At 39.5% G+C, this 23,386-nt stretch overlaps 1 protein-coding gene across 4 annotated transcripts in view; it reads left to right on the top strand.

The window, feature by feature from the left end:
* BVES (blood vessel epicardial substance) overlaps window positions 1–23,386 on the top strand; it is a 1,268,883-nt gene that overhangs the window by 840,751 nt on the left and 404,746 nt on the right. For all 4 annotated transcript variants that reach the window (XM_044065172.1, XM_044065155.1, XM_044065163.1 and 1 more), the window contains one exon: window positions 21,416–21,603. In XM_044065172.1, the coding sequence (XP_043921107.1) occupies window positions 21,416–21,603 (188 nt within the window). The remainder of the gene's footprint in view (window positions 1–21,415; window positions 21,604–23,386) is intronic.

Raw genomic sequence — 23,386 nt, 5'->3', positions numbered from 1 at the left:
TAGGTGCTTCACCTCACAGAGCTCCCACAGACAAGCCAGCAGGTCTGGCATGAAATTGGCACCTCAGTCGTTCAATATTGCTCTCTAGAAACCTACCCTGCTGAAAATATCTAACAAAGCATTTGCCACCTTGTCTGCCCTTGATGAAGGAGAGAACCACTACCTCAGGGTATCTAGTAGCATAATCTACTACCACTAGGATATATTTCTTCCTTGTGGAACTTGGGGTACTCAGAGGCCCTACAGTATCCATAGCTACCCTCTAAAACAGCTCCTTAGTCACACGCAAAGGCATCAAAGGAGCTTTGACCTGGTCTCCTGCCTTGCCTAATTTTTGGTACTGCTCACGGGATCTGCAGTACCCTGTTACATCCCATGCAATTCCAGGCCAATAAAAGTTCTGCATAATACGTCAATGGTATGCTTTATGCCTATGTGACCTGCAAAAGGAATGTCATGGGCTATTTCTAGAATTGCCAGATGGTAGGCTCTGGGCACTACCAACTGCTGTATCATCTCACCCTCTAGCCGTCCCTCAGGGGTCCACTCTGTATACAGTAACCCTTTGTTCCAGTGTACAGACTCCCCTTTTCCTTGAGAATCAGGTGCCTCCTTAGCTACCTCCGTCAAGCCTCATAACATAGGGTCCGAGAGCTGAGCCTGTGTCAACTCTACCTTTGTGACCCTTCCCACTTCCCCTTCCACAGAAAGTTGTGTATCTTCTGACAGCGGTGTCTCACTGTCATCCTGGCTACTACCACTCACCGCTGTCCTTGCAGTCACCTTGTCCAAGGGAAGATCAGTACTTAGCAGCTGCGCCTTACCTTCAGGCTCACTGCTGCAGAGCAGCTTCCTCCCTGAAATAGCTACATCACCAGCCCTGACTTCAAGTGTGGGGTCTGTGTGGGTCTCCCCCAGGCTACCAGACCCACATCCCTGTCTCCCAGCCTGACTATGTGTAACTGCATGTACAGAGGGTACTGCCTTATCAAAACCATTCCCTATCAAGATATCTGCTGGAATATCCTCAAACACAAAGTTTGCTTTTATACAAACCATAACCTCTGACCAACAGATTGCAGAATGGAATCTGAGACTGTCTTAATGGCTTACAGCAAAGCATGAATGGGTACTCCTTAAATGGGAGAAAAGACATGGGCTGGATTCATAAACACCTACACCAAATGTATAGTAAGTGTACACGTTCTATATTCAAGAACATTCTTACACATTTTTTGTGCTGTCTAGTCAGTCAGAATGATTGTACTAAGTGGAGACATAGTGTATACTTTGTGGTAGCCTTTATGAATCCCCCCTCAATATTTAAGAGCCACAAGAAAATCAGTAGGAAAACTAAAATAATGAGGAAGAAGGTGGGTGCTATGCTTCTGTTGTGTAACAGTTAAGACAGATGTAGCAGACTAAATTTATAGATAATCATGCCACCATGGCTTTTTGTGATCAGGCACATAACCAGGTACCGAGTTCTTTGTGAGTGCTTACACAGTCAGATGCAATTTAGTCAGATTCTTGTAGACCATGTCCTGTGTTTACTCTAGTTCGGTTTAATCTTTCTCATTTCCTCGTTACTCATGTTACTGTCCTTTTTTTGGCTTGTTGCAGATCCCTTTAGAAATGTTTACTCGGGTAGCTTTTCAGATATTCCTGGAATGTGGAACAGTATCAAGACAATTTAAAAAGGGACAAGTTTATCATTCTGAGTTTGAAGTCATCTTCTGTCCAGGCATTTTAAGTGTATTACTACTTCACAAAACAACCTTCACAAGAACTAACAAAAACAAGAACACGATGATGGAATCACAACCACTTAAATCACCATACTTAAGTTCTTTTTTGTCTTTATTTAAATATAGACTTAATGAAAATAAAGCTTTCTCCCCTGCATTTAAATTTACATTTAAATATATGATTGAAATAATCACTTTTGCATCTGCCACTCAAACACATAAAAACAGTTGTTTTAAAATAGATGTATTACTAGCATCATTTAAAGAAATTCCATTCCCATATTGTCCCCTGTTGTAGGCATTCACGTATCTTCTACACTAGCCACATCACTGTTTCTATGCGGTGACTGGTCTTTGCTTTTGGGACCCTTGCACTTGAAGGCACTTTTCAAAAGAAATATTCCTTATAAGATCTATAAATGCTTTAAAAGTTGGAGAGGCTTCTCAAAGATGCTGGAAAAGTATCCACTAAATTGTCATATGTTATGAAACTATAACAGTGTATTGCCCTTTGTGCTCCTCAAGTGTCACACTATTTGACATTTATGTCAGAAGCTTAATCCATGTTGCTATGTCTTCGATAAGATTCAGATTTGTGCCTCTAAAGTTAAAAAAAAAGTATTCCACTTGGAGGCCACAAAACGTTAAAAAATATATGATGTCTTTATAACCTTAGGATCTGTGCTCCTGTGTGATATCTTTTTTTTTTTTTTTTTTTTTGGTATAAACTGTGAGTCCCTGATAGTTATTTGGTATATGAAGCACTATAGCTTTAAAATTACAAATGATGTTAGATGTGATGCTTGTGAGTTTACAGGGCTCAGCAGTTGATTGAATTAAGCTTCTCTGCCTCTATATCTAGGGTTTCTTAAGGCATGCTTGTCTTGGCCCAATGTGTTAATTATTAGCACCTCTATTCTTACAGTTCCAACATGCTGCTAGAAGCAAGGATACAACCTAAACTGGTCTCAGAATAGTGGGAAACATCTGTCATGGTGTCAGAAGAAAAATAGTTATTGTTTTGCAATGATGTCATAGTTTTTTTTACCATTTAAGCCATAAAATTTGCTGTACTGTCTATGTATTCTACAGCTGTGAAAACTGCTTTTACTTTTTGCACCAGTTTGACTGAGCTATGGTTGTGTGCTTAAAACTATGTGTTACAAGTTCCATTTCACAATTTATGCCAAAAAAGTCACCACAGCAGTTTGGCATTTGTATGATACAATTTCACTAGACAAATATATTTTCATTGAGGCATATGTATCTGTCTTAGCTGTCAATTTTTGGAGAAAAAAATTTCTTCAGTTTTTGGTTAAATATGGCCTCTGTCGAGCTGCCACCAATAAAGAGGCTGCTTAGAACCTATCAAGTAATTCAAATTCCTGCATCCAATTCAATGACCTGTATCTCACCGCAAGTGGCCTCAGGGACAAGACATAGAATCGCCAGGATGTTGTGATTTTTCATGTTGAAGAATCTGTTGAAGCATTTAATAACTTTTCTCTGAAAGGGGAGGAGAGAAACAATTTGATGAAACTGAAAGGTGAATTCCATGCACAGCGTGAGCCAGGGAAGAATCTGCCATATGCAATGCATTTGTTTTTCACCAGAAATCAAGTGGTCCACAGGAATATCAATGTATTTTAGTGAGTTGTGACATTGGGAGCATGATTGTAAATTATGGCAAGTGTGTGCCTTGTTCTTAATTGGGGGAAGATGCTCTGTAGTATAGTAAATAACCATGCAAGTGTCAGACTGTTAATAGAATCTGAAATGACACAGCAAAAAAGCCACGGATGTGAGTTGAACCAGCAGATTGTTGGGTGTACTCTTAAAATCTGTAACTGAGGATATGAAAATATATGAGATTGACACATGACACTGGCTATGAGAGTATGGAGAAAATGAAGCTTAGAAGCTGTAAAATAAGAAAAATAAAATCCGTAGATGAGACTGCATGTCTGCATAATATGTCAGACAAACTGGCACATGATAGCAAATGAGCAGCAAGGAACTGTACCCATAGAGAACATTAGAGACAGCTCTTAGAGTGTTTGAGTAGCTGTTAAGGTAGAGCCGCTGAAGAAACTAATTCAAACTATGAAGCAAATTAATTGAATAAAAGTCAGAATTGTCAGCTTTTCAAACAAAATTCACACAGAAAAGAAAAAACTGCATAAGGAATGTGAATGTTGTAAACATGCCAAATGAAAATAGGAAAAAAACATAAAATGCAGAGATTATAAGCAAAAAACTAATGTTTTAAGAGTATTATCTTGCTAGGGATACAAGTTGCACACAGATTGCCTGTTGCTCCAAAAAAAAAAAAAAAAAACGAGCCTAATTTCATGCAGTTGTGTGGCATGATAGTTAATCAGACAAATCCTTTGGAATGAAACAACAGAGTGGCAAACATGAAGCAAGACAAAGTCAGACTTTGTGTAGAACCTCAGAATCTCAAATGGATTCAGAGAGAACATTAGTCTTCGTTGTCTGTTAGGGATTTGCTGATTTTCCTAATGCAAAGTTCTTTTCAGGGCTAAATGCTGATTAGGTACTTTTGCAGATGAAACTGCATGAGTTAAGTGTTTATTTATTGCAGTCTTGTTTGGTTACAAATTTCTAAGATCATTGTTTGGAATTTCATAAGAACTAGAGGTGTTTCAATATGTTGTGGTTAATATGAGTAACACACTTGAACGTGCTGTGAAAACTACAGATGATTTTCTAGTTTGGGATGCTATAACACAAAAGCATGACACATATTAATTAGGTGGCTATGCAGACTTGGAATACAAGGTTTGAAACTCAGTAAATGATGATGTTGCATTGGAGTGGCATATTAGAAATACATGGATCATTTCACTGCTGATGGGTTATAAATACATCTTAAAGAAGCCCATGTCATAATGAGTATGCAAACTCTTACACAAAAAAAAAATCATTAATGTGTTTATTTGATATGATACAATACCTAAGTTCATACCACACTTGTCAGATGAACAGTACCCCTAAGAAAAGTGCTTGAGCAGAATAAAGTCTGGAGTTGCCCACAAGGATCATGCTAGAAACTGTGAACCATGAAAGAGGCTAGTAACTGCCGTCCTCACACGTACATATTGCAGTATAACCTTACCAGTTACATTGCAGGTATGTGGGAAGCCTAAAAAGCCTAAGAAAAGTGCTACTGTTAGATGTGTTGCCTATGCATCAAGAACACTGACGGGCGTAAAAAAAAAACAGATAGGTGCAGACTGAGAAAGAAATACTAGCCATAGGTTTTGGTTATCAGAAATTTCATAATCATGCGTACAGAAAACATGTTAAAGGTTGAACAGATGGCAGACCCTGTCATGAAATTTAAAGAAATACCTTTACAAAGCATTAGATAGATTACAAAGAATGTTGTTAAATTTTCAGAAATATGATGTCATGTAGTACAGACCAGAAAGTTGATGCCTATTGATGATACATTAAGTAGTGCCTGCATATATGAATGAAAAGAAAATTTGCTAGAAGAGCATCTGGAAGTTCTGTGGGTCATGACACAAGTACCAGTGGCAGCTATGAGACTGCAGGAACCAAAATCCGCACCAAAAGATGCAGCAAAGCCAGTTGTTGAGTGAAGCCATATTGTTAGGATGGTCAAACAGTACGAAGCAACTTCAGCTGCTAGTTAAACCATGCTGTTCATTCAGAGAGGGGTTGTTCTGCATTTAGAGATGATGACGTCATCACCCTGAGGAATGAAATGTTGCTGAAGCTACCTGAATCACATTTAGGAATATTAAAATACAAGGCTAGATCCAGCGAAATTATCCATTGACCCAGTATGACAGTACAGATAAGAGCACATGGTGCAGGATTTTATTGTTTGTAGCATGTGTGGAAATCACAACCTGAAAACTCCAGCTTTACTCCGTCGCATATCGCCTACTCAGAGGCGATCTCTGCCTAACATACAAAGCTATGTCAAACCCAGAGCTGTTGGACATGCTCCACTTAAAGAAATCAAAATCCCTACACGTTCTAGGGACCTAAACCTTGTCACCACAATAAACAGAACATGCTGGAGGGATAGATTCCTGTCCCAGAGACTTCCCATACACTGGAACAAACTATCTGTATCAACAAAGCACCTCATTAGCACTCTTCAAGAAAAATCTTGATGATTGGATGGGAGATAGGAAATTCACCCCAGGATCACTTCTGTGGCTCTGCTCGACAGGGGCACAGGAAAATTATTTTCTTGGGTGGTGAAAGCCAGGGTACCGTTTGGCTAGGCTTATATAGGCCCTAGGGCCAATAGCCTAGTACCTACCTGTGAAAGAGGAACTGAAGTACCAGTACTGCCATTGCTAAAAGTGAAATTGACTTGTTTCGGCATAATAACCGCAACTTGCCGCTGTGTGTTGATTACTGTTCTAAATATGCATTAAGTTATTCGACTCAAGGATGTGACTGCTGCCTCACTGATTAATGTGCTCAGTATTTTTAAGGCATGAAATGTTAATGGTCCATAGTTCATTCCCTACAGGTTTAGAAATTTCTCCAAAGCATGAAATTTAAACTTGTTACTTCAAGTTTAGTGTATGCAGAGTACAGTAAGCAAATTGCATGCATGATTCAAACTGTAAAGAATATCTTAAAGAAATGTGATCCAGCAAGTTAAATGTCATTTCAGAAATACAGGAGTACTCCACTGCATTCAGCAGGGCTGTCTTTGTCATAGTTACAGATGGGTAAAAGGCTGAGCTCACTGCTTCCAGCAATCTTCTGTATCAGAAAGCAGAATGCAAGCATCAGAGCATTTGCAGGGAAGACAGTTAAAATAGAAGCAGTTTTATGATAGTGATGAAGCACTGGATCAGAATTTAGGTTAGAATTCACAGATCAACTGTAATAGCACATCACCAAAAGCCAAGATCGAACTTTAGGATGATATGCATTTGTATGACTGCAACTGATGTTGGTTATTGAAAGTTCCAAGAGAGGTGCTCGTGAATGAGACAGACATAGATCCATTAAGGAGCTATCAGAGAATGTAATTCGAGTGACCATGAATCAGTATTCATTTACCCAGAGTCTACAGATACAGGATCTAGTACAGGATTTACTAGTAAATTGTCTACTGAAACATTATTTTCTGGCTCTCATGATGCTGCTGAGAAGAGTGGAGCAGAACTGAAGCAAAAAAATAGCTGCTATAGTAATTTATAACATAACGGTGCATAGTGCTGCTAAATAAAATAAAGTTTATTCTTTTAGGCTTTTCTGACATGTCTCAGCCCTGTGACCCACTGCACTATAGCTAAGTTTGTGGAATTGCTGTATAAATGTGCATGTTGTATAATAACAGATGGGCATCCTCTTGTGATAAATCTGAGCTGTCACGTGATGGGCCTCTTCTTACTTGTGATAAATCTGGGCTGTCACATCATGGGCCTCTTCTTTCTTGTGATAAATCTGGGCTGTCACATCATGGGCCTCTTCTTACTTGTGATAAATCTGGGCTGTCACGTGATGGGCCTCTTCTTACTTGTGATAAATCTAGGCTGTCACGTGATGGGCCTCTTCTTACTTGTGATAACTCTGGGCTGTCACATGATGGGCTTCTTCTTACTTGTGATAAATCTGGGCTGTCATGTACTTGGTATGTGAAGTAGTATAGCTTTATATCTTAGACATGTTTGGTATGGGTATGTGAGTCATGTGACTAGGTGTGGTTTTAACACTTGTGAATAAAAGTTCATTGAAGAAGTATTCCTATCTGTGTGCTATGTTTGTTAAGGCATAAGTATTTTGACCTGATGTTAATTATTATCACTTCTATTCCTATAGATCTGATAGTACCTTCCTTTGAATGAAGAGTATGCAGTATTTGAAAATGTTGCCTCAGGCACCTAGACAAATTTCAGAGTCACAACTTCCAATATGTAAAGAGGCTTAGAAGTTTCATAATGATGCGGCAGTTCTGAGAAATAACTTTTCTTTTTTATCATAAACAGAACCAGAAATTGTACACGGTCCAGTCCATTCCCTTCAACACTAGGGATAGGTAGCTCCTGGCAACAATTAGTCTGTACTTTTAAGACTTTCCCAGGTTCTAAGACAGCCCTCAGCCCCATAATGCACCACACCTTCCCTTATCACCAGATCTTATTTGACACTTTAGAGACAGCATTGGGATGCACTCCTAGACTCACTTGGCCAATGATTTGAGGCATTTTATTGGAGGTTTCTTTACTTTTTTCTAAAGTCATATCATTTGACCTTTCTGGCCAGATCTTACAAACATGAGCAGATTATGAGTGTTAGTTTAGCTGAGATTATCACCTGTCTCTCTTTGCGAGGGACAGTCCCACTTTGGGCAGTTGTGTCCTGTGAAAAAAACTAAAAAATGGCAAATGTCCTGAGATTTTAAGACAAAATGTTTGTCTTAAGATGTTCTTCGTGTTTCACTGTTGCAGTCATCACATTTGGGTTATCTGTCTGCAGGTAGCCCTCAGCCGGCCTGAATACCAGAGTCTTGGGATTTCTGCATCAGGTGCTGTTGCTTCTTCCATGACGTCAGGTCATCATGGGTATAAAACATTCAGCCGATGCCATTACATCTGTCTTTCTTGCCGTGCGGTGCCCGAAGCAGAAGCTGTTTGCAGGTGCCGGTCGTCCGACTCCTGAAATTTTCATTTTCGAGTTTCAGACCTGAAGTCTTCAAAAAAATAAGTACCCCGTTGGGGATCCTTTTTTCTTGCTCTAACCTATGTCAGAAAATATTAGTAATTGTCTTGCCTGTGGAAAGCAAATACCTCATAGAGATTTTCATTCGTACTGCGTCACCTGTTTAGGCACAGACCACGACATCCCTCACTGTCGGTTTTGTGCCTTGTTCAACGCCCAAACTATTCGCCGTTGGGCTATTTTTGTTGCTAAATACTTTTGTTCTCGATCTCCTTACTCTGAAATGGCTTCATTAAGCCATCTGACTACCGATCTTCCGAAAAAACGTAAGGATAAAGACAGAGGTAGACCGCATAGGTCCAAAATTGCAGACGACGCTTCTGTTAAGCTAGCCACCAGTCTGCCGGTACTCAGTGAGGTGCTTTTGCAGCCCCTGATACCCGCTTCTACAGATTCCCAGGCCTCTGCTTAGACCCATTCAGAGTCTGGTATGCCGCAAGATGCTTCTTCGACTGTGGAACCTGCGGATGTCTCTACCTTGGATATGTCTGGATCCGCTGTGCAGACACCAGCTTCTGAGGGTGTATTCAGGCCTACAGATTTTCATATCACACAGACGACTTCGTTTCAAGCTAAAAATACAGAATTCCTCATGCCTAAAGGACGCACTACGCCTAGAAAACCGATGACCAAAGCGCATTCTCAGGCTCACATGCCGCAAAAACAAATTATTAGAATGGCTGAAGACCTTATTACCTCAATTAGGGGAAGTCATCTTTCCCCCTCTGAGACCTAGAACTGATTTTCCTTCTGATTCTTCTGATCGGGAATCTGATATCTCTATTCTTTCTGACTACCAGGATTTACCCCTTATCTACGTATGAGGATTCTGATGCCGAGAAGTCCATTCCCTCTGCTTCCCCTCCAGAAGATTTCTCTTTTGGTGAAACCTTGCATACCCTTAGGGAACATTTCCACTTTGAAAGACAGGACTATTCTCAGTCCAAAAAGAGACTTAGAGAATTCTTAAACCTGCCTCAGCACAGGCCTCTAGCTATCCCTCCTGTTCTGGAGATTGTAGATGATGTTTTCTTGGAATCCAGCCTTACCCCAGACACTTTGCCCCCAGCTCCCAGGAAACCTGACAGGTACTATAGAGTACCTGACTCTCACAAATTCCTCTTCAAGAATCCTACTGTGGATCCAGAGGCCATTTCCCAAGGACCTAAAAGCATTAAGGCTACTACTGCTAAAAATCCTACCCCTTCTGACAGGGATTCTAGGGCTTCAGACAGATGATGTAAGAAGGTATACACCTCTGCTACTCTGGCCATTAGGGCTTTAAATTTCCAGTTTCATATGTTAAAAGTATCAGCAGCATATTATGGGACTACTTAAACAGAAAATTATGTTGATTCCTGACTGTGCTGAACACAAAGATTTACAAGAGTTAATGCATTCTGCTGACCAAGTTGGTAAACATACTTTGCAATGTGGTTTTGATGCTTTAGAAGCATCTTGCAGGGCTGCTGTCACTGGGTCTGTACTTAGAAGGCATGCTTGGCTTAAGGAACAAAACTTGCCAGATCATGTTAAAGCTAAATTACTGGATGCACCCTTAAACCAAGAGCGCCTTTTTGGCAACAAAGCAGAAGAAGTCCTTAAAAGAATGGAGGAAAAAGCTAAATCTATACAAACTGTTAAAGATTTCTTACAAGTACAGCCGCCTAGATTTAGTAGGCATTGGCCTTCAAAGAACTGGTCCTTCACCAAGACTTCAGTGTCAGACTATGCAGAGATCTAAGCAGTGGGGGGCTCCCACTCCCAAAACAGGGAGTAGTAAGCCACCCCCCTATGGAAAAAATGCACAATGACTTATCCTTAACTCTTCCAAGCCTAGCTGAACTACTTGCACCTTTAGGAGGAAAGCTCGCCCTGCATGCAAGAAACTAGGAATTCATTACCCAAGACAAATGGGTTTTAAACATAGTTTCCCTAGGATACAGATTCCACTTCCACTCTCTCCCACCCCCAAGTGGATGGCCAGACCTCCCCCCAAACCAGTGGGTGGAGGCCGAAAAACAAGTGCTCTCTCTCCTCAGCATCAAGGCTATTCAGCCTATCCCAGCAGAACAAAGGGGGCAAGGCTTTTATTCACGTCTGTTCCTGGTTCCCAGAAAAGAAAACTCCTGTTGTCCTGTCCTGGACCTGTCTATCCTCAACACCTTTCTGGTGGTTCCAAAATTCAAAATGCTAACTCTTCAACAGCTTCTTTCTATGCTAGCCAAGGATGCCTGGCTGGCAACCCTAGATTTAAAAGAAATGTAGTAGGAAAAAATCCTCGGTTCCACCGCAGCTGTAATAATGTTAAAAACAAACTTTAATCTTCAGTAAAAACAACAAAAACAGCAGCACAGTAAAATTCCCTGATAAGCGCTTTCGGCTTACTAGCCTTCATCAGATCATATGTCTTAGCTGTGCTCACTTTGAATTTAACGACAGGGTAAACCAACAGAATAAACCAGTCAGTGTTCCAGACACATAGTCATAACCAATGAAAACTCATTAATTTGCATACAGCATATCTCCTGTGTCTTGCTGTGAGCCAATCATTATTGTATCTCAAGGTATCAAATGTCTGGTATCCTAGTGGCAGAACTATCCAATAGCAGCAAAGTTAATGATTTGCATACAGCATAAATCCTGCTTCTTGTTATAGCCAATCATATTTATGCCTTCAAATATCCAATCTACAATTTTCTTGTCCTGTAGCTATCCAGTAGCATCGAAGGGACTGAATTCTTTTGGTTGCCAGAACATATTGTTATTCAGTTCATTCAACAATATGCAATACTTCACAGAAGCAAGTAACACGTATGATACAGATTTTTATGCTTTGTCAAGTTGTTCTGTGAATGTATTTACATCATTTGCAGTTTAATTACTCAAGGCAGAGACTGATAAAAACAAGGAATGCTGTAGCAGTGATAACACTATTTTGTGGTGCATTATTTTATGCTGAATCTGTGACCAGGTAGTATTTTCTGTAGAACAAGGAGGAAATGGCTAAGATACTTCAGGAAGCATAGAGTATGTTACTCTGAAAACCACATGGATACATGTATTAACTCGCTATATTGTGTAATACGCACATAATAGGAATTTATATGCAAGAGCACCAATGCTATTGCACTTATAAAACTGTATCATATATGTTACTTGCTTCTGTGAAGTACTGCAGTATTTTACTAGTACTTTTGATATGCATATGTGGGTATTTAAAGTTATTTGTTCTGATTTATTTTGTGTTTATGACTTTGGACAATGAAAAGTCCTTGGAGTTCTATACGTACAGTGAGTGTGGACACAATTCCTCCCTCAAGGCATGCATGTTGTTTGTAAGATGTGCCTTTGGTGGAACATCTTGGGGTTACTTTTGATAGTTGTGACAAGTATGGGTCAAGGAATTTACAGCAAAGATGTAACAAATTGATTTGTAAAGTTCATAACCATTAGAATCTTTGATTTCTAAACCAAGAAATGAGAAAAGAAGGCTGGATGATGGTGAGGCTACAAAGAATTTATATGAAGGACTTCACCCCTGTGGTCTAAGCATTGGCCCAAATGGAGGCTCATCATTGGAGAATATATCCACAGTATGGGCTGGTCAGGACCAGTCTTCTATTGCAATGGTCTCAGTTAGATATATACATTTGTCCAAACCCTCTAATAAGGAAAAGAGTCAGTAAGCATACTCACAGCTGTTGGAATAAAGTTCACTCTTCAGAGAACTTTTTCTTGTAAATAGAGGAATGCCCAGAACTTATGGTTGAGGAAAAAAATAGCAGCTACCATTTGAGCAGTATTTTGTCAGAAACCAACATAGTTGTGAATATTTCTAGACACCTCCCTAGAACCAGAAGTGATCTGTTAATGTTCTCGAAGCATACGCAGAACATCTACCCTCTACCCCAGTTTAACAGCAGAATTCCTGAAGCCTTACCCAAGTGTTCTGTTTTGAAAGCAGTCAAGAATTGAATCTGTCTGCACCTTTCTGAGTGGCAAGCCACTATAAAAAATAGATGAGTCAGGGAGATTGTATACAGAGTTTACAGGAGTACCTTTGTATCTCTTCCTTGACTTGTCTTCCTACCCCTTTCATGTGTCCACTGCTTCAAAAGAATGTGATCAAACTACAGGTAGCAAACTTCTTAACAAAAACAACCTTCCAGGAGGTCCCATCAGACTAGAAAGGTTCTGGAGATTATTCACGTTTCTTTTTTGGTTCTCAGTTATATCGAAATGGCCTGAAGCTGTAGTTAAGAAACACAATTCTAAGTGGTAATGATGCAGTTGATCCCTCCATATTTACAAAAGGGAAGTTGATGTGCTGTCTAGATCTCCAGTGTATTTATCTAAAGCATCCAGGAGATTTATGTACTTCAAGGTTGAAGCCAGTCTCTACCAGTTCCAAGTCATCCCATTTGGCCTTAGCAAAGACCCCAGGGTGTTTAGCAAATGCATGGGAGCTGCAGTAGCCCATGCCAAAGGGAGTACATGTTTTCCCTTGTCTGGATGGCTGGCTGGCTGTTACCAGCTACAACAAGGGAGTCAGTGGTTTGAGCAAGGGATGGCTTACTTCACCTGTTAGAGCCTTGAGAATTTCAGTGAACACTGCAAAGTCCCAGCTGAAAATGTCACCAGCATAGACTTTCATTGGGTTCCACGTGGACGGGTCTATATTAGAACATCGAAGTTTCAAAACTTCGAATGTTCTAATATCGACCCCTATTCAGCGAAAGCTGAAAATATCGAAGCAACAGAAAACCAAATTTTTTCCTAGGGAAATAATTCGCTTGTCCATTTCTGTTACGGTATTTTTAGCTCTGTGGTGGAAAGTTACAGGTCGGGTTCAGGTAAGTGTGCGATTGAGTGTGGGTTAGGTTAGTTAGGGTAAGGGTGCGGGTTAGGTATGTGTGCGATTGTGTGGACTTGAGGGTTAGGGCGGGTTAGGTGAGTTAGGGTTAGGGCGCGGGTCAGGTAAGTGTGTGATGGTCTGGACGTGAGGGTTAGGGCGTGGTAGGTGAGTAAGGGTTAGGGCACGGGTGAGGTGAGTGTGCGATAGTGATGGACCCTAGGGTTAGGGTTTGGGTTAAAGTAAGTGGATAGATAGTGGTGTGTGTATAGTTTAGTGTAGGGTTAGGTGTAAGATTTTAGGTGTATGTGTGTGGATCGCTGTTTGTTTGGTGTGCTTGTGTTGTGTGTATGTGTTTTGGAACAGCAATTTTTTTCCATAGGAAAAAATTCGCTGTTCTATATGTTCGATGTTTTCAGCTTTCGCTGAATAGGGGTCATATTAGAACATTTGAAGTTTTTAAACTTTGATGTTCTAATATAGACCCCACATTTACACAAGGACCTGTATAGCCAGTGTTCCTCCAGAATGAATCTTAAGTCTTCAGTCAAGTGTTTTTTTACTTTTGTCTTCTCTCAGGTGCTATGCGTCAAGGTTCTAACTCTAATGGCAGCAGCAATCTTCTTGACCTCTCCTTATGGCTTATCATATAAGGATCCTCAAATAGAGTCCAGTGGAGTCATTTGGGTCTTAAATATTTGCTATCACTGCTGTCAGTGGTGGCTTCACCAAGACAGTCTTTTTCAGGGCTGCCCCTTTGTACCTCCCTCATCCAGTCTGTCACCACAGATGTGTTTGCCCTAGGGTAGTGGGAGTTGTTTATAGTAGTTGATCCATGGGACCTAGTTCCAACAAGAAGAATCATTGCCCTTCAGTGCCCTGGAGATGAAGGTAATTATTCTAATGCTGCAGGCTCTTTCAGTCCTTCTCCCTCAGTGTGAGATTACCATCCACTCTGATAATGTGGGTGTGGTTTGGTACATCAGCAAGTAGGGTGGTACCCATTATACTTCCACTGTTGAGAGTCTCTGCAGCTGTAGGAATGGGCTTTATCAACTCATCACTTTCTGTCAACATTGCAGATCATTAGCCAGGCAAGTCCTGTAGTTGACAAGCTTATTCAGTGTTTATTGATGCCTCACAGGTCATCCCTCAGTCAATCAGTCAGTGGGAAATGCCATCTTCTGTCATTAGAGAAGATCTTGCTACAACCATTTTGCATGCATGACCAGTTTTAAATTCAGCAGCTTCTTTTCCTTAATTCCCTCCACAGGCACAAACTCCCTTAGCACTCTCACCCATCAGTGGCTTTCAGGTCGCCTGTGCACAGCAGTAAGTGGACGAAATATTCCTTATGGGTAACCAATCAATATCTAGATCCTTTTTCAGCACCAGTTGCACTTCTGCAGTTTTTAGCTAATGTCTTTGATCAACACTCCAGTGACTCTTCAATGTAATTACATTTAGTAGCCATTTCTAACTTCAGTAAGGAATGAAGTTTATAAAGCATTTCTGAGAGGAAATGACATGCTTAGACCCCTCTCAGGAAATCTGTTCTTTCACTGGACTTGCATGTTTTGTTTGCAAATTTGACACTACCACCTTTTTAGCGTGCTCCTGCTCATAAGTACTTACCTTGGAATACCCTTTTCCTTATGGAAATTGCCTCAATAAGCAGAATTACTGAAATTCAAGCCTTGCCTTCTAAACCCGTGTATGCTGTTTTCCATAAAGATAGGATATTCTTGTGCAAAGGCCCTGCCTTTACACCAAAGGTAGTAACTGAAGTTAATCTTAACCAATCAGTCAGCCAGTCTTCTTGTATTCTTCCCTTCCAGGAAAGAATATGTTTCATTGTCTGAATGTTCTTCTATAATTACACTTCAGTTTGGATAGAATAAAAGATGTCAGAAAAGATGAACATCTGTTCTTCTCCTTCGCATACAGCAGACTAGGACAGAAATTATCCAAGGTCACTCTGAGCAGGTAGCTGTCAGACTGTTCTTTTTTGTCATGAGAAGTACAACAAGACTTGACCAAACAGACCTAAAGCACATTCAGCTGCAGCTTACCTTCTCCCTGTACCATGTCTCTGTCTGCCTTCTGCCCTCTAACTTCCTACTGTCCTCAACTCAACCCTTCCTGTTAACTGATTCACTCTACCTGTATTTTCTTCATTAACTTGTTTTAAATTCTAATGCAGAGAAGGCTTGGCCATTGTAATATTCACTCTACCTGTATTTTTTTCATTAACTTGTTTTAAATTCTAATGCAGAGAAGGCTTGGTCATTGTAATATTCAATGTGTATTTGTTTATATTACTTTAACTATGTTTTGCTTGACTGATGCTAAACCTGGTTAATGTACTTTCCTTTATTTGCAAGTTTATGTACTGCCTTTGTACTTTACCCTATATTGTTTTGGACTGCTGTTTGCTTTAACACCTTGGCTGTGGCTGAAATGAATCCTTTTTAAGTCAGATCACTATCGCAGCAAGAAAGAAAGAGAAAAGAAAATAATATTTTAACTTTTTTCAAAAATGTGTTAGTTCATAAGGTCTTTGTGGCTTCAACTTGGGCTTCACTGCTTATTTTTGCAGATATAAGGCTACCTTAAGGGCTACCAGTCTTCATTGTATTCCATCTTGATCCCACTAAAGAGGTTAACGCTGGGGACTCTTGTCTCTGTGTTGAAGTGGATGAACTTACCATAACATTAGCTGTTTATGATCCACACCTATCTACCTAAAAGAAACCCACCCACTTTCCCTTTACAAATTCTTTCCTGCAGGAACACTGTAGAAATGGCCATGAGGCTATCTTTGAGTTGTTGTATGTCTTCCCTTATCATAAATGCAGTCTGAAGAAAATGGAGAGGTTTATTACGGGAGCCCAAGGAGGACATTTCGAGCTTTGGAGAGTACCAAAGGTGTCAAGTAACTGCTGCTTGACACTAACCAGTCCTAGTGCTTTTATCATTCATAATGTTTACAAGGTAGAGTCAGTCCATGAACCATAATTACCTTGCCAGTACCCATGCTGATAAGATACTTTCTGCCTCCTGGATGGCAAAACATGTCAGACTTGGTGTGAATTTATGGACTGCCCATTCAGTCATAAGGGTTTGACTTAATAGAACTGAAGATATTACTCTGCTTTGTATGTAATGGAAGTCTGTTCCAGAGATGGGGGATGTACTGAGTAAAGAATGTGTCCCTCTAGCATGTCTTATTTATTTGTTGATGGAAATTCAAGCTTTAGTTTGAGTGTTTGTGAAGCCATTTGTATTGTGGAAGTGCAGGAGATGATCAAGGATGACGCATACTTAACCGCAAAGAATGCTAGACATAAATCACCATATGAGTCTGTAAGATGCAGGGTGGAGGGAAAAAAACTTCAAGCCTCTCTTAGTAGCTGAGGGTTTTTAGTCCAATGATCTTTGTCGTTAGGAACCTCTGAGATATTTCCAGCTGTATAATGTGTTTTGATAAATGAATACTAAAAAGGGCATCATATTCTACAATTAGCTTGAGCAGGGTAGAGTGTAAAGAAGTGATGACGTCTTTTGATTTGGATGACATACTATTTGATCTGGATGAGATACCATTAGTTATTAATTGGGTTACACAAAAGGATTATATGAGTACTGTTGGTATGTGGTGTTCAAAGGATAGAGAATTGCCTGTGAAGGTCCCAAGATCTCTGACAACCATTTTCAGTCTGGAGTGGGGTGCTATCTATACTGTAAGCTGCTCTTAAGATTTGTTTACCAAAGATGATAGCTATACTTCTTTGTATTAAACTTCTAAATACACTGCTGACCTGTTTAGTTTAGTCCTTGCTTTAGTAACAGAGTATCAGATACTGAGTAAATGAAATTACTGTGCAGTCAGTGACAGACTGACATACATCCTGGTTAGCAGTTGGGGGAGCCAGTAAATAGGTGCAGAACACAAGGGCCGTGAGGAATGCTTCTAGTAACTTTTTTGCTTCTGAGACCGCACCTGCTACTCTTGACTATGTGTGTTTTATCTTTAAGTTAGTTTGCTATCCGTCTTGCATCGTAAGAGTCTACATTAAGGCCTTTAAGCTTATTTACAGTTTGAATATTGGGAATAATGTCAAAAACCTTGGCCAGATCCATGTATGCTGTATGAACCATATGGCCCCCATCTACAGCTTCAGTGATGTTCTCAAAGAAGTTTAATAAATTAAGTAGACATGAGCTCCCTTTGACAAAACCATGGGAGAAGTGCAATAATGTTTTTATATCGGAGCTTATGAAATCAGATGCAATGCATTCCATGGTTTTACAAATTAGTCTTGTTAGGCTAATGAATCTGTTCCCATGATCTGATGTGTGGCCTCCTTTATGGAGTGACATAGTTATAGCCATTTTCTTACACCTAAGGAGCATACCCTGTGACTGTGCTTCAGCTGAGTAATTTTTAAGAGGGATTCAGAGAGGATTTATTTTTCAGTGTTTGAATAACCAAGGGCTCGTAGTGATGGCATTGTTAGCTTTAAAGAAAGCAGTTAGAACATATTCAGTAGTATTCTTTGTGAGGGTAGAAGGGACTCAGGAATTTGTGCAACTTCAATGATAATTTCCCGTTTGAAGTTGGCACTAAATTTATCAGGATGTATATTAGCCATATCTGTAGAAGCCCCGTTTATTCTTACTCACCCTAACCCTGCTGCTGCTGCTCACAAGCTCATCCATACAAATTACACACTTGATCTTAGCCAAAAGGTCGAGAAGTAATTACCTTACCAAAAATCCTTTCCCTAACAGTACCACTATTTATGCATACAAATTATGTCTGGGTGGCTGGACTTTTTTTTTTTGTTTGTTTGTTTGTTTTCAGTTGACTGATCAAAAAAGGAAATTGCTTTCTTTTTTCAACTGGTTTTCTTTTGACCACCTTTTTTTTTGTTTTACCTTTTTAGGTTTTGACATGCATAAATTCAAGTAATGTGCAGCAGTGTTTCTACATGTTAATTAATGATAATGTGTTCTTATATATGGGTGTTAGTGAAAATATCGAGTGTGGATACGGTCAACATCTGCTTAATCAACTGCAGTTCGTCGACAGATGTGCAGTATTCACAATCCATAGGTAGGGGAATACTCCCTATTCCCAGGGATTGTGCAATCTCACAATTAGTATTTCTAATTAGCAGGAGGTGTGGGAATATGGGGGGGCTTGCCCCCTGCAACAAACAATGTTATACTTTGTTTTTTTTTTAAGTTTGGAATTGCACGTGCGAAGGCTGTTTCTTGGTTCATGTATAGTGCGGTGTCAACTTCGATATTTTCAGCCATATGTGGTCAATATTTTTGCAGTTGACTATGGTGTTTTCATTAGAATCAAGTACACCTATGCATATAAAATGTTGATATGTGTGTGTGTGTGTGTGTATATATATATATATATATATATATATATATATATATATATTTGTGTTTGTACATGTGTATATGTACACACACACACACACACACACACACATATATATATATAGAGAGAGAGAGAGATTTAAAATACTCACACATAAAAACACACACGTATTTAATATGTACACATACAAATAAATTCATATTCACGTATATTTATAGATTATTATTGTAGTTTTAGTTTGTTTTGTGTGTTATGTGTAGGTGGATGTATCTGTGTAGATGTTTTGTGTTTATTACAAAATACAAAAAATAATTAATTGGGTATGTGAGTTATTGTGGTATTTACTTCTGATTGGCTAGGTTTGATCTTGGAGATGAAATTGTTAACATGAAATGCTCAGGTCAAAAGAGGATAAATCCTGAATTAGCACAGCAGCTTTTAAAATAGCATGCTAACTAAGCTGTTTGACTGCCTAAATGGAATTTGTTTTAGTGGTAGAAATCTCTAGTTACCTATGCAGAAAGATGCATTTAATTTGTCTCTGTGATAAAGAGGGATGGAAGCATAACTGTATCCCAAATGTTCCAAGATTGGTTAGTATCATGAGCATGTGAGACCCTGGTTAGGGAGAGATGGGAGTAAGCATCTGACTTGAGTTGCGCATCCAGGGCTCAGGGAGTTGGTCCTGTCTTTTGACGGAAGCACCCTTTGGGTGAAGGACCAGAAGTAAGCTTCATACAGACAGGAACTCAGGAGTCAGCCCGGGGAAGCATGCACTGCTTCTGAACTCTTCAATTCTTTGGAAAAGTATGCTCACACTGTGCTGCTTGGCATAGCTGGCATTGCACTATAGGAACATTCAAATTCTCCTTACCTGGCTGTGTTCCCTACCTCACACCTCACCATGTTCCATGTTCTCCAACATTAGGGATCAAAGGGAATTAATGAACCAGTAGAGAAACAAGCAGGGGTAGTATGGTGGGTGATGGAAGCCAAAAAAAATGCACAGAAAGAAGTTCTAAATAGCCAAACAGATGGGTTTAAAAGTTAGTCTTCGTGCTTTTACCAGACCCAAGACAAATTCAGAAAATATGTGTATGAAATCTCAGACTTGTACTGCAGGATACCTAAGGCCTTATATTCTCTTCAGATCATGAGTCTTCCCCTCCTGGGGTTTCTAAAAGTTGTTAAGTCTACAGCACTGAATTGTGGTTATGAATAAACAACCAGAAAATGAGTGGGATATTCTTTAATCATTCCAAGTAAAGCCAATGCATATGCACCTCTGCTAACATGGTCTTGGACGGTGGTACCAAAATTGTATCTGGTGAACCTCCTCACTCCAGCTTTACCTCACAAACTCTGCAAGAAAGTTCTATTCTGCAGACTTATTTAAAATCAGAAAGGCATGTGTTTCTTAAATATGTCAGATGTAGAATCCTAGCAGTCAACATCCAACAACAGTAAGGGTGGATTTACCAACAGTCTGTGAAAATTACCCAGAGAGGTGAAAATGTACTATCAGAGTCGGTACTCCTTGCTATGAGTTGTTTCTCTTCTACCATAGCTGTTGTGGATTGTCAGCAGCATCTTAACTGTTGAATGTTGTAGAAAAAACATCTATCTACAGGATGCGCCGTTTCAGTTTCACTGTATCTTTTAATTTTCAATTTTTAAGTGAGCAGACATGACAGATAATTATGTTCATTTTTTAAAAACATGAACAGCTTTCAAATATGGAGCAAAAACAGGATTCTGTGCTCATGAAGTATGCCCTTTACTAAAACTAATGTAAGATGAATGACATTTAATGCACTTTTGCTTTTTTATGATAAGCAGAGTAAGTTAATATTTCCACATTTCTAGACAAACAAAAGGCAATAACTTTAAATAATAAAGGAAACCAGAGTATTGTGAGCACAACTTTAATTTCCAAGTAGTTTAGTGAGTAGTAGTTCATTCTTTACTTAGGGGAAGAACAGAAAGCAGGCTAGGGCTAGGACTGAATATTTTAATTTGCTAGCTCATTGTATTTGCTGGGGAGGGGTGTAGAGCCTGCAAGTGAAGTGTAACATCTCATGGTGGGCATCAGAGGATTTTTCATTAGAGCGAAAATTGGTTGGGTCAATGTTATTAACAGAAGTAGAGGAGTCCAGTGATATGTATTGCTAAGGCATATGTTTGGGCCCCTGAGTACTCCGACTAGGCTGTGGGGAAGCAAGCAGGCTACATAAAGCCCCGGGACTTATAGTGCAATGATTATTGTCCCATGTGTGTAGCAATAAATATGTCAAGACGGGGCAACTAGACAGGCAACTGCCTAATGTTCAGTAGAAGAGCTTATCGATAAAGGAAAATATGAAAAATCAAATTCTTTGCACTGCCAAAAGTTTTTCAGCAAATGTGTTTTTATACCTTCTCCCTTTTGCATCAGTGGAGCCTGTAATAGCTGATCATGTAATATTTCATTTATTTATTAAGTTATCAGTGATGTAGTATAACTTGTATCTAACTTTTCCATTTGTATAGTTAACTGTTTTTACAGCAATTATGCCAGGTAAAGCTATTATACGTTAACCTGCTTCTCTCTGCAAATATGTGAAAGAATTTGTAAACTGTCTATATGGCATTTTGTGTATATTACTAAAACACCCTTTTCTGTCCCAGATTAAGATTGAGCGAGAACTCAGGCCTGTGTACCGAAGAATGTTTGAACCTCTTCACGTACCACCAGAACTATTTCAGAGATTAAGTGGTCAGTTCTGCAACATACAGACACTCAAAGCAGGACAGGTGTATGCAGCAGAAGACAAAACAACTGTTGATGATCGACTCAGTATCTTGTTAAAGGGAAAGTAAGTAACACAAATGCTTTTGCTTAAAGCAAATAAGAAGCTTATCTTTAAATGTAAAAAAAAAAAAAAAGTGGATCTAGTATACTGTAATAAAATTCTGGAGATTTAATTTTCTCACACCTATTTATTGGGGCTTCTGGAAATATTAAGGAACTGTAGTGCAGTAGATCACTGAGAAAAATGTATTTATATTTGTATTTTCATATTCATAGATGCATTAGCCCATTGGTAAAACATACAACACATTGGCCTTTAGGAATCTTGACTGGGATCACCTTACAAACACAAATATTTGTAGATAAATATGTAGCATGCCCACATGGATACACATTACAGGTAACGTGTGTGTGTGTGTGTGTGTGTGTGTGTGTGTGTGTGTGTGTGTGTGTGTGTGTGTGTGTGTGTGTACAGAACCAAATAAATGCGTCTACTTTTTTTCTGTGTGAAAAATATACATAAACTTTATATATCTTTATATTTATGTATCTCCATATACACTGGATATAAAAAGTGTACACACCCCTGTTAAAATGCCATTTTTTGTGATATAAAAAATGAGACCACAATAAATCATTTCAAAACTTTTCCCACCTTTAATATGACCTATAACCTGTACAATTCAGTTGAAAAACAAATCTGTTAAGGGAAAAAAATATAAAAAATAAAAAACGTACAAATAAGCTGGTTGCATAAATGTGCACACCCGTAAACTAATACTTTGTTAAAGCACCTTTTCATTTAATTAGAGCATTCAGTCTTCTTGGGTAGGAGTCTATCAGCATGGCATATCTTGATTTGCCAATATTTGCCCACTCTTCCTTGCAAAAGCATTCCAAATCTGTCAGGTTGCGAGGGCATCTCATGTGCACAGCCCTCTTCAGGTCACCCCACAGATTTTCTCTTGGATTTAGGTATGGGCTCTGGCTGGGCCATTCCAAAACTTTAATTTTCTTCTGGTGAAGCCATTCTTTTGTGGTTTTGGATGTATGCTTGGGGTCATTGTCGTGCTGAAAGGTGAAATTCCTCTTCATCTTCAGCTTTGTAGCAGACGCCTGAAGATTTTAGGCCAAACGTGACTGGTATTTGGAACTGTTCATACTTCCCTCTACCTTGACTAAAGTCCTAGTTCCAGCTGAAAAAAGCAACCCAAAGCATGATACTGCCACCACCATGCTTCACCGTGGGGATGGTGTTCTTTTGGTGATGAGAAGTGTTGTTTTTGTGCCAAACGTACCTTTTGGAATTGTGGCCAAGATGTTCCCACATGCTTTTGGGACACTTACACTTGATGTATTGTTTTGCAAATTTAAGCCGGGCCTGGATGTTTTTATGTGTAAGAAAAGGCTTCATTTTGCAACCCTACCCCATAGTCGACATGTGGAGAATACGGGAGATTGTTGTCACATGTAGTACACAACCAGTACTTGCCAGAAATTCCTGCAGCTCCTTCAGTGTTGCTGTAGGTATCTTGGCAGCCTCCCTGACCAGTTTTCATCTTGTCTTTTCATCAATTTTGGAGGGACGTCCAGTTCTTAGCAGTGTCACTGTTGTCCAAAATTTTCTCCATTTTTTGATGACTGTCTTCACTGTGTTGCATGGTATATCCAATGCTGTGGAAATTTCTCCTGACTGACACTTTTCAACAATGAGATCCCCTAGATGCTTTGTAAGCTCTCTGTGAACCATGACTTTTGCTGTAGCAGGCAACTGAGTAACTGTCAGGAAAATCCTACTTGTATAGCTGTACTTTATTTCAGGTTAATCAGAGTCTCTTTAATTGATG

This window comes from Protopterus annectens, chromosome 1.part0 (genome assembly GCF_019279795.1).
Source record: "Protopterus annectens isolate FY-2018-M chromosome 1.part0, PAN1.0, whole genome shotgun sequence".
Taxonomy (NCBI): domain Eukaryota; kingdom Metazoa; phylum Chordata; order Ceratodontiformes; family Protopteridae; genus Protopterus; species Protopterus annectens.
Note: the sequence above shows the minus strand (reverse complement) of the source record. Positions and strands in the feature narration are given on the sequence as shown.